General features: G+C 41.8%; 1 protein-coding gene across 5 annotated transcripts in view; it reads right to left on the bottom strand.

Annotated features, from left to right (window-relative positions):
- Positions 1-12,709, bottom strand: part of PPP4R1 (protein phosphatase 4 regulatory subunit 1) — a 79,466-nt gene that overhangs the window by 3,230 nt on the left and 63,527 nt on the right. For all 5 annotated transcript variants that reach the window (XM_045849940.1, XM_045849943.1, XM_045849939.1 and 2 more), the window contains exons 14-18: positions 10,885-11,070; positions 7,724-7,986; positions 1,264-1,384; positions 1,036-1,170; positions 215-356 (exon numbers count right to left, since the gene is read on the bottom strand). In XM_045849940.1, coding sequence (XP_045705896.1) covers positions 215-356; positions 1,036-1,170; positions 1,264-1,384; positions 7,724-7,986; positions 10,885-11,070 — 847 coding nt within the window. The remainder of the gene's footprint in view (positions 1-214; positions 357-1,035; positions 1,171-1,263; positions 1,385-7,723; positions 7,987-10,884; positions 11,071-12,709) is intronic.

The raw sequence follows: 12,709 nt of genomic DNA, 5'->3' as shown, positions 1-12,709 counted from the left end.
CAAGAACAGAAGGGCAATAATTAAAAGTCCCCTTCTTCACCCTTCAATCTTCTGTGTCCTCTCACAGAAAGAACCACTGTGAACAACTTACAATATATTCTTCTATCATATTCTTTCTATTTACATATCATACTGCTTAGATTCTCATCTATTCAATAGTCTCCAAATCTTCTTCCTGCCACAGACACTTTTCCTGAATGAGTCGTATACCTACCTTTTTCTAGTAGAGTCTGTCTTAAGGTCTTTGCAAGCAGCACTCGAACGTTTGGAACCCTATCATTTGCTAAGGTTAGCAAATGCGGCATCAGGTGCACAGCAAACTGGTCCATGGGAAGGCAATCATCTTCAATGACAGTCTGGGGAAAAGTAACTACTTTAGATTTGCCAATTCAGTTTAAGTAAGCCATAATACTAGCTAACAAAGTCTTTTAGTAACAACATAATTGCTACAGATTTTAGTTACTGCTTTTCAAACCAATATTCCAGGCACTTGGGAACTCAAAGCAAAAATGTCATAATTAAGTCATAATTAAGTCCCCACTAAGATACAGTTTTTAAACTGCTCCACCGAGACCTCACGTGTTCCTGATCACATTCATTTTCACACCTGTACTATGGTCCAGACCCCGAGTGCCCTCTAGAGCAGGGGTCCCCAATGTCCTGGCCTGTTAGGAACCAGGCTGCACAGCAGGAGATAAGCTTGAATGTAATGACTAGAATCATCCCCAAACCTTCCCCCCTAACCTGGTCCATGGAAAAATTGTCTTCCACAAAACTAGTCCCTAGTGTCAAAAAGGTTGGGGACCACTGCTCTAGGGGACTGCTGTGGATGCACCAGCTTTATAAGGAGCTCAATGGGCTACACAGAGGACTTGGTGAACCAGGGAGATACCCAACTGAGAAATGGAATCCTATAAACAATCAGGTGGCAAAGTTCTGTCCTTTAAGAATAAGAAAGAGGGTGTTGAGAGAGGTAAGGAGTAAACCTAGGTCTACATACAAAAATGTGCCACAAATGGCTATGTCTCTGCTTACCTGGCAGACAAAGACAAAGGCCTGACGACCAGACCACTTGGGACATCTACCAAAATTTTCCACAAGCTCATGGATGAGGTCTACTCCGAATGTTGGCGGTGTTGCCATGTGCAGCTTCTTTACCATCTCACTAACCTAGGAGAGTGAATATGGAGAAGTGACAAATATCTTCATTTCCTGATATTAAATACTGTGCTGATCTAAAATTGTAAAAGTTTTAACACATACCAACTTATAAGAAATCCAACGAACAGAAGAAACTTTATCTGCACACAGATTCAGAGCAATGGGGCGTAAATAGTCATACACATCTCTGGGACTATATAATTCTAGAAGTAGAATCAGCTGTCTACAAAAATAAATTAGAACAATAGTTAAAATTTTAAAAAACATGAAAATAGGATGATCATCTGAATAATCTGTAATACTGGTTACTATTTGTAAGATGAACACATGCAAAGACTGGTGATTCACCTGGTGTCTCGTGCATGGCATTACCTTTGGTCTCTGTATGTGTGTCCACAGGGACAGAGACAGAGCAAAGCATTTCCTAACATGAAACACATTTTCCCCCATAGCTTAGACTGTGCTGAGAAACCTTCGTCTATAATCAGTTATCTAAATAAGAAAGTTCTAGCAGTTTAAGGTAGCCTAATGTGTACTTATTGAGGCTCTAAGCGGCTTCTAAGGGAATGATACATTTACTAGGGGTAAGATAAGTGAGTGGTCCTCTAACAACTGTTTCTATTATTGCTGATGAGAACTGAAGACTAAGCATCCACCAGGCTCATTTGAGAAGATGCAACAATGCTCATGAAGAAATCACTTGAATATGAATGAGACTATTGCCTTTCAGATTTTATGTTTGAGATTATTTACATCTATAAACAGCAGGAAGTGAACTGTGGTCATGGTCTTGGATACCAGCCATAATCATGGTCCAAAACTATTAAATGGAAAATTCCAGAAATAAGCAATTCATAAGTTTTAAATTGTACACTGTTCGGAGTAGTGTGATAAAATCTTGAGCCATCCCATTCCTTCCTGCCTGGGACTGAAATATCCCTTTGTCTAGCATCTCCACACTGCACATGCTACCTATCTGTCAGTCACTTGGTAGCTGACTAGCAGATCAACCAACGGAGCTTGTTGTGTCCAAGTAACCCTAAATGTACTTAATAATGGTCCCAAAGCACAAGAATAGTAATACTGGCAATCTTGATATGCCAAAGAGAAGCATTAAGTGCTTCCTTTAAATGAAAAGGTGAAAATTCTTGACTTAATTAAAAAAAAAAGCCAACTGCTAACATTAAGATCTATAATAAGGACAAATCTAACTGGGAAATTGCCTAATTTATAACTTAAACTTTATCATAGATATGGATATATAGGAGGAAACACAGTGCACATATAAGGTTTGGTACTATCTGTGGTTTTGTAATGGGGTGAAGAGCATGGGTCCCGGATAATCCTACAGGACGGACTGGGGGAAGAGAACAGTGGAAGGTATGGTGTTTTAAGCCACATTGGACTGTCAAGGCAAAATTAATAGCCATGTGCCTTCCTAAAGGGAATAAGGCTACTGCCCAGGGTGCACTGCATATGTGACTGAGAGAATGTGCAGTGACTCCTGATACAGCAGGCGAGGAACATGCCCACCCTGGATGCCTGTGCATCACTGGGAACTCTTGCCCTGACTAAAGATGGCAGCCAAAAGAGGGTCAGACACTGGGGAGCTGACAAAAATGGCGGACAGTAACACTCCATAGGAAGAGCAGGATGTGAGGTCACATAGGAAGTTCCACTGCGCATTTGAATTAGGGTGGGATGAAGGTCAGAGAAGGGAAAGATGTAAGGAGGAGGAGGAGGAGGAAGACTGCACAGGAGTCAGCCATGAGGTCTGCCTGGAGAAGACAGCGGCAGAGCTGACGGAGCTGTGAGAACCCGCCAGGCCAAGCACAGACACATGAGAGATGCCTGGAGCTGGACTGTGACCAGGGATGCAGAGTTGTAGACTCCCACCTCTGACATACAGAGAAGGCACTCTCTTGGTATGGGGACTTTTGGTAAGGGGCTTTAGAGCTTGGTGTAAGCTCTCTCTCCTCCTGGGCTTTCAGCATTTGGATGTCCTGGGCTTTTGGCCCTGAACCTGCAGGGAGAGAAGCACTTGTGGGATCAGGAGCTGTGGGGCCCACCAGGGACTGAGACCCCACAGAGGATGGGAGCCCACTCCTGGAGGTGGGGTCCCATGCTGGGACAGTGTAACACAGCACATGGTTTCCTGAACTCCTACATGGAGATGGGGAGCAGTCTACCCCAGATCCTGATGGAGAGAGCTGATCTGAGAGGATGGCAACTCTGAAACTCGCAAGAGCACATTCCAGAGAAGATGAAGATCTGTTTCTGTGACTGGTAGATAAGGACATGGGGAATTTCTGGGCAGGGTTTTAGCTTGTAGTTTTTTGGGGAGCAAGGAGAGTTCTAAGTCTTATGGGAGAGAAGGCCTCTGAGCAGGAGTGCTCTCAGTACCCCCAAGGTTGAAACCCTGTTAATAAAAAACTATTTCCTTCAACACTAATTGTTGGGTCATGTAGATTGGAGGCACCAAGTGGCTGAGCCCCCGTTTGCTCAGTTAAAGGTTCAGGTATCCACTGTGGGTCTTAGAACATGTCCTTCAAGGATAAGGGGTGACTGCTATTATAACCATCAAAATAGATAATGTAGCAATGACAAAGGCACCTGCATACATACATAAACAGAAATCCTCAAAGAGAAATGTACACTTAATGACTCTATTTACTGACACTGCAAACTTTCTCACTGACGTCTCCTGGGTGTCCATGAGAAAGTCAGGGGTCAGGAAAGGAAACTGGAGAGGTCTCTTAATAGGCAGAAAATGAATGATGGATATTGGGGACAGGCGTGAAACCCCATGCAACCCCCTGGACTCTTCTCTCATACAAAGCAGAGCCTTAAGCTACTAGTGGAGACAAACTGTAGCTGCAGGTAGAAGAGAAGAAAAAACTCTTCCAAGGAGAAGAGCAGCAAAGCTTCTCAAGCTAAGACCCTACATTGATACAAAGCAGAATTCTTCTCCTGCTGAGCAGGAGCAAGAATTCTGAGAAAGCCCAGGCACACTGGGCCTCGAAAATCTGAAGCTGAACCAAAATAAAAGCAATTCCCTCATACCCCAGAACAGGTCTATCTCATTGTAAACAGTCTACAGAGAGGGGAGAGGCAAGAGAAAAGAGCCATGTGTTCCCCAGAAGGCAGGAGCAGCTGAAAGCTGAGGGTGGACTATTAACACATGAAAAGGCCCAGCAGCACTCCAGCTTTCACCCTTACCCTCAGCAAGAGGCAGAGGCAGCCCACAGACACAAGCTCACAGCTTATGGGGCACTAAAGGTAACCACAACAACAATGATCCCAAATCCAGCTCAGTCCAGGCTAGATGGCCTCAACCCTCCACACTAATGGAGAAGAGGTATGTCCATTTCTAGTCAGAAATAAGGCATGCTAGAACTCAGTGCAGGGACATCTTTAATGTACTGAAAGAAAAACTGTTGGCCTGCAATTCTATATGGCCACTGTGGAAAATACTTCGGCAGTTCCTCAACAAATTAAACAAAGAATTACCAACGACACAGCAAATTTACCTCAAACTGAAAACAGGTGTGCAAATAAAAACTTGTACATGAATGTTCAGGGCACCATACTCATAACAGTTAAAAGATAGAAACAACCCAAAGACCCATCAATGGAACAATGGATTTTAAAAACTGGTATATTAATGCAATAAAGTATTCTTCAATAGAAAGCAATAAAGTGTTGAAAGATACTACATATAACATGAATAAATCTTAAAAACATTGTGCTAAATGAAGCCAGACACAAAGTCACATTATAATTCCCTTTATATAAAATGCTTATGATACTACTGATCAAGATGGCAATGTAGGCACACATGCTCATCTCTTCGCACAACCACATCAAAATTACAACTAAAATACAAAACCACCATCATTCAGGAATGTCAGTAATCAAGCTGAATAGAAATCTGACAATTATGGAATTAAAGAAACCACATCCATCCAGGCTGGTAGGAGGGGAGCAGACACCGAATGTGCTGATCCTACACTAATGTGGATAAAAATTCGGGACAGATATCTCAGAGCAAGGAGTCCCAGACCCACACCAGGACCCCCAGTGCCAGGAAGATAAGTCCCCACAACTTCTGGCTGCAAGAACCAGTGGGGATTGAGTCAGTGGAAGAAACTTCTGGAGCCCCAAGCAGTTGCTCTTGGGAACCCGCACACAGCCTCACTTACTCATACTCACTCCCTCTGAGCTCTAGCACCTGCTAGCAGCTTGAAAGGCACCAGTGGTACACAGGGAGAGAATGAAGTGTCTGGGATAAAGGCAAGCAGTGGCCATTGTCCCATTGTTAAACCCTCCCCACACAGAGCCAGTAAACTGTTGCTGTATCTGAAACTCCATCAACCTGGCTAACACTGTTTGACCCACCTGGGAGATCCCCAGAGGCTCTGTCCCATCCAAATTTAGGGCCCACCCAAGCTGCTTTTCCATAAGAATGGCTGGTCTTGGCTCCTAAATCCTATCAAACAAACAACAGCTGGCTTCAGTGAGCCCTAGTGTCAACCAGCTTAGATTCACAACTTGGCCTCCTCTGGAATCTCCAAGCCCAGCACAAGTAGCAGCCATCTCAGATTGCTTTACAGCTCAGGCAGGGTGCCCCAGGCAAAACACAGGTGTGTGTGTGGGGGGATCATGTACCACCCAGGAAACCCAGGGCCAGCGAACCCAGTAGACAGCTACAGACCATGTTAGAGCACCACCACCCTGTCCCTGCACAGCTGATCCTCCTTGGAGAGCTGAGGTTGGTAGTCAGTGGTCACAGCCAGTCCTTGCAGCTGACTGGCCATCCCTCCTGCTGATCTGCCAACAGCAACTAAGGCTCAACTACAAGAGGAGGATGTACTCAGCCCATGTGGATGGTGCACTTCAGGTACCCAGCTTGGGTGATAGGGGAGGCTGTGTCACTGGACCCTACAAGACACCTACTACATTAGGCCACACTACCAAGACATGGAGTCAAAGCAGCTCTACCTAATACACAGAAGCAAACACAGGGAGGCTGCCAAAATGGGAGACAAAGAAACACGGCTCAAATGAAAGAACAGATAAAAACTTCAGAAAAAAGAGCTAAACGAAATAGAGATCAGCAATCTATTAGATGCAAAGTTCAAAATACTGTTTATAAGGATGTTCAAGGAACTTAGTGAGGACCTCAGCAGCATAAAAAAGACCCAATCAGAAATGAAAGATATACTAACTGAAATAAAGAACAATTTACAATGAAACAACAGGAGAGTGGATGAAGCCAAGAATCAAATCAATGATTTGGAACATAAGGAAGCAAAAACCACCTCTCAGAACAACAAGAAGAAAAAATAATCCAAAAAAAAGTAGATAGTATAAACAGCATCTGGGACAACTTCCAGAAGTGCAACATTCACCTCATAGGGATGGCAGAAGAAGAGAAAGAGCAAGAAATTCGAAATCTATCTGAAAAAATAATAAAAGAAAACTTCCCTATTTTGGCAAAGGAAATAGACATGCAAGTCCAGGAAGTGCAGCAAGTCCCAATGATAGATGCAAAGAGGCCCACTCCAAGACACATCATAATCAAAATGCCAGAGGTTAAAGATAAAGATAGATTCCTAAAGGCGGCAAGAGAAAAGAAGTTATCAGATGGCTGCCAGATTTGAGGGGCGAGGGGGAGAATGGGTGAAGAGGTGAGGGGATTAAGAAGTACAGAATAACCATGGGGATGTAAAGTACAGTATAGGAAATGGAGTTGCCAAAGAACTTATACATGACTCATGGACATGAACAATGGTGAGGGCACTGCCTGAGGGGGTAGGATGTGCTGGGTTTAAGGGGGCAAAAAGGGGAAGCTCAGGACAACTGTAATAGCATAATCAATAAAATATTATTTTTTTAAAAAATAAATAAAATGCTCAGAATAGGCAAATCCAGAGACTGAGAGTAGATTAATGACCGCCAGGAACTGGGGGCAGAGAGGGGTAAAGGATTTCTTTTGAGATGATGAAATGTTCTAGATTGATATAGGGCTAAATGGTCATATAATATTGTGGATATACTAAACATCATCAATTGTAACTTTGGTTATGTGTATTTTACCACAAATTTTTTAAAAAAGAAATAGAGTTAAAAAAAAGTTAAGAGAATTCACTGCAAAGAAATATTAAAGGAATAGGATACCAGAAAGAAACTTGGATCTACAAAATATAATGAACAAATATAGGGAATGGTAAAGATGAGGTAAATATATGTCCCTCCAAACATATTCTTTTTTTTTATAATATCCCTGATACTAAACTTAACTGCTAGCAGTTTTTAATAAGGTTTTTTAAAAGATTTTATTTATTTATTTTTAGAGAAGGAAGGAAGGGAGATAGAGAGAGAGAGAAAGAAACATCAATGTGTAGTTGCTGGGGGCCATGGCCTGCAACCCAGGTATGTACCCTGACTGGGAATCGAACCTGCGACACTTTGGTTTGCAGCCCGAGGTCAATCCACTGAGCTATGCCAGCCAGGGCTGAAAAAAAAATCAAACATATTCTAATAAACTGTTAGAACTTACTCAGCCAATTCAGCTCGAAAACGCCAATTTCTACTATTATCTGTCACCAAAAACTCCTGAAGTTGATAAAGATATTCTCTTCTTTTATCAATATGAAGAAGCTTCAGAAAATCATGCAAGTGTTTAAGGACACCTATCCTGACCTCATCGAGGTCTTTTAAAAAGCCATTAAAAATTGGAACCAGGTCGGCAGCTGTCAGCTGATCTCCAAGAATCACTGCAAGCTCATGGATGGAGAAGGCTAAAGTTCTTCGAACTTTCCACTGCAGAAATAAAAATAATTGCATTAGTAATCTAAATACAAAGTACTTTAACTTTTAGACAATATAGTAGTTCCCTATTATGTGCAGTTTTGCTTTCCAAGGTCTCAGTTCCTCTGGTCAACTGTGGTCCTAAAATATTAAGTAGAAAATGCCAGATATAAACAATGCCTAAGTTTTAAATTGAGTACCATTCTAAGCAGTGTGATGAATGCTGCCATCCCACTGCATCCCACCCGGGACATGAATCATCCATCCCTTTGTCAGCCTCCCCTGCTGAGTGTGCCCCCAGCCCATTAGTAAAAGTCATGTTGATTATCATATATTGATTATTGTGGTATTGCAGTGCTTGTGTTCAAGTAGTCAGCATTTTACTTAATAATGGTGCCAAAGCACAAGAGCAGTGATGCTGGCAATGTGGACATGCTAAAGTAAAAGTTATTGACTTAATAAGGACAAAAAAAAAATCATATGCTGAAGCTGCTAAGATCTATAGTAAGAATGAATCTTCTATCCATGAAATTGTGAGGGAGAAAGAAATTCATGCCAGTTTGCTAGGAAAGAGAAATCACATTCAAATAACTTTCACTAGAGTATATTGTTTTAATTGTTCTATTTTATTAGTTATTAATCACTTACTGTGCTTAATTTATAAATTAGACTTAATCCTAGGTATATACACATAGGAAAAAGCTGTATTTTCAGGGTTTGGTACTAGCTATGTTTTCAGGCATCCACTGGGGGTCTTGGATTATAGCCCCTATAGATAAGGGGGGGACTGTATATAATGACTGATTAACATTTCAATGCTATTAATCTAAAAAAAAATAGTAATAAAAAATACTAAGTTTTAAGTACCTACTATGCATCAAAAACTGGCAAAAAAATATTTAAATCCCTGCACAATTGTATTATCTTCTTTTCATTTATGAAGAAAAAAGTTTGGAAATTATTATGCCATAGTTTTTTATAGTTTTCTGAACAGTGGATGCCTGATTTACTGATGTCCCACACTGACCAAAGCCTGACTAGTATCATCCTCTTGTTACTATTCCCCTTCCAATTCCTGTGCAGCCTACTACAGATTTAGAAAAATAACAAAACTAGTTTTTAAGGAATTGGCAATTAAAGAAATACAAGAATAGAAAAGTCCTTTGTGGACTGCCCTGGAAAAAGAACTATGAAGAAATGCCTCACCCTGGCCGGGCAGCTCAGTCAGTTGGAGCGTCAATCCGCAGTCGAGGTGTGTAGGGGAGGCAACCAACCAATCAATGTTTCTCTGTCATATCAATGGTTCTTTCTCTCTCCTCTTTCTCCCTCCCCCCACCCTGCTCTCTAAAATCAATGAAACAACCTCACATAACCTTGGGTAAGGATTAAAAAACAATAATAATAAAAAGAAATGCCTTGCATTTACAGGAAACTAATTTAAAAACATCTTTTTCTTCATGTTACTTCAGTTTAAAATTTTTTACTGTTACCTAGTTTAAAACTTCATCTGCTGAGAAATTGCTTAGAGCAAAGGTTTTACACCACCACAAATATAGAACCAGTCCTTTTTTTTTAATTAAAAGATTTTATTTACTTATGTTTTAGAGAATGTAAGGGAAGGACAAAGAGATGGAGAGAAACATCAATGTGTGGTTGCTTTTCACATGCCCCCCAATGGGGGACCTGGCCTGCAACGTAGGCATGTGCCCTGATGGGGAATCGAACCAGTGACCCTTTGGTTCAGAGGCCGGCGGCTCAATCCACTGAGCCACACCAGCCAGGGCTAGAACCAGTTCTTGAAAAAAAATTTATATCCATGGTCAGAATGTTAAACAGATAAAGGCAGGGATGTTTTGATGGAGGGGAGGAGATAGGAGGCCTGAAGCCTGTCCACCCGGAGCTTTCCTGTTCACCAGAGCCCACGGCACTTGCCTCACAAGAACTCAGAATTCTGTGGGATAAGGATGAAAAACTACTAATAAAAAACATAAAGCACTCCATGGGAACTGGGCCTTTCTAGGGAGAAACAAAATCCAACATTCTTAAGAATTAGTCTACATATAAACAAGCCCAATCCTACCACAGAAGTGTGTCAGCATGGGATAAATTCACTCTGCCCAGACCCTGGTTTCCTAGCCTCACAGGTCAGAGGATGAATGTCAACTATGGTCTTGCAAGGTTGCTTTTTACTTTTAACTTGCTGAGTTAACAGCACTGACTCCTTGGAAACTCAGGGAAAATCATTCATTTCTCAGTACAAATCAGTCTAACTAGACTGCTTTCTTAAAAACTGAGATGGATTTCACTGAAGGAATAGGTTTTGTGGAAGGCAGGCAAAAGTTTGGTATAAGGAAATTACACCTAGTGGCAGAGGAAATTAAATCAACAAAGCTTAGGAAAAGAACGACAAAAGTCACAGATATCCAGACAAATGATCGAGGGTCAATGTTTCATATTCTGTGCTCTTTTGGAATAAAGAGGGTGCGATGGTGTGCAGTACAGGGAGGAGCAAACCCACACACCCCCATTAACTTTCTCCCACCTGCACAGAGTCACTCACAAGCTCAAAACTCAGTTGTGCCAATAATAATACTACAGTTCTATGAAGGTTTTAAAATAGTAGAAGCATTTATAACACTGTTTCTAGGGAGAAAACTAAATCCTATATTCTTAAGAACTAATTTTAGACAATAGCACATTTGTAAATTAGGAACTTAGACATGTCAAGTGTGATCATTTTTAGTATTTTAGATAAAAAAGAAATTGCAAAATTGTGGAACTTGGACTATGTAAAAAGACAGCTCTTTGGAACTTGCTAGAACATGAACAGAAATTCTATTAGGTACTGAAAGGCAAAACATTGTGCTTCTATCTGAGCATCCTTGTTAATTCCTTGACTGTTTTACTTACCTGCATGTCTGATGCCAGAGTCTCATAAGTCTCTCTTAGGCAGTGCCAGTTCTGCCTGCCGAGGGTCAGGGCCACGCCTGGGAGGCTATACGCACAGTGCTTAGCAATTTCAGTGTCCACTGTCTGTGCACGAGAGGGGTCAGTCATAGACAAGTACTGATCTAATAGAGCCTGAGGCACAACGTCCTATGATGAGAGAGACAGGGCAGTGATGCAATTTGAACAGTGTAGATATAAACTAGGTAAACTTATTTTTAAATGTATGAGTTTAACATAGCATCTGAAATAGCAGAGAAAACCCAATCTGAAATTTTCAGTTACCTAATAACTGAAAAGAAAAACATGCTGAAGGGAAATGCATATATAAATAAAAATAACTCTAAGAGAAAAACAATGAATAAGATCTTAAAACAGAAAACAGCTTAAAGGACAATTATAATTGATTTTTAAATTTAAAAGACACATTAAAATACAGCCAGTCCCAGGCCAGGAGCACTGTCCTGTACACCAAAAGGTTGTGGGTTTGGTCCCCAGTTGGGGTGTGTATAGGAGGCAACTGATCAATGTTTCTCTTTTATATCGATATTTCTCTCTTTCTCCCTTCCTCTAAATCAATAAACATATTCTCAGGTGAGGATTAAAAAAATATATGACCAGTACCTTTCAATGTTAGCAAAGATTAAGAAAGTTGATTAACTTAGTGAATATGGTTACAGGTACTTTTGTGCACTGTTAGCAACATGTATTAGAATGAGACGATCTGTATGTACTGACTTGAAACTATGTGTCCAGTGTAAGTGGTGAAAGCATATTTTAAAAAACTATGAACATTTTCAAGACTATAATCCCATTTTTAATAAATAGAAGCAATGAAAATAAAGAGCATATATCATTTGACCTAGGAAATCCACTTATAGTAAGATATAGTCCCAGAAGCAAATAACATGCATCATCACGATGAATGTAACACTGCTTGCAATATGACAACAAAACTAAACCCACTGGCATGTAAGGAACTACTGGAGTTCTGGCACCTTCTGTTACAGGGTGCAGCCAAGAGGGGGGACCCCAAATGGGCATTTAAAATGGGGTCCAGAACTCAAGGTATCCATGAGATTTTAAGATGTCTTCACCCCTTCCCCCACAGGTGTGAGTTGGGGGAAGGGGCACACAGAGCAAGAACATGCAGGGCAGCTTTGCAGCTAATCCATGGCATGGTCATTTAACATACCTACAGCCTTTGGCTGGTTACTTAGATATGCTAAATAGCTCTAGGTCAGGGGGATGGAAAAGGACTTCCCCCCAAGATGTGACTGGGGGGCAGGTCCCCCGAGTTACAGCACCTGCGTGGGAGCTCGGAGAAGATTGGCTCCATGACATGGGGTCACACCTGCCCAGACCCACAATGGTGACCAGAAAAGCTGGAGAAGACAGCAGATTGAGGGCAAGTGTGCCTGAGTGTAGGAGGAGTTGGAAATGGGGCTGCAAAGGAAGATTGGTGCGGGGATTTAAACCTAGACACGGCAGCCATTGAGGAGAGAAGCACGCGGTTTTGGCTGAGTGGGGACTCCCGTGGCCCTGGGAGAGAGGACCACGTGCCTTTGCCTGTGGGGAAGAGTGGGGACCCCCGCAGCTTTAGAAGGGGGAACCACCACCTGATTTTAGCATAGATCCCAGCGACACAGCTGAGGGTGCCAGGAACCCAGGGAGGTCTCCCAGTCAAGACAGAGTACTAATGGAATAACCAGAGGACTGCCTGAGCCATGGACTTCTATTTCCTTTCCTGAGATACGGTACTCTGGACTGGGCAAAGGGGGAAGGAAGG

Source organism: Phyllostomus hastatus, unplaced genomic scaffold (genome assembly GCF_019186645.2).
Source record: "Phyllostomus hastatus isolate PE091 unplaced genomic scaffold, TTU_PhHast_1.1 phas_contig_80, whole genome shotgun sequence".
In the NCBI taxonomy this organism is placed as follows: domain Eukaryota; kingdom Metazoa; phylum Chordata; class Mammalia; order Chiroptera; family Phyllostomidae; genus Phyllostomus; species Phyllostomus hastatus.
This window is presented reverse-complemented; position numbering and strand designations above follow the sequence as displayed.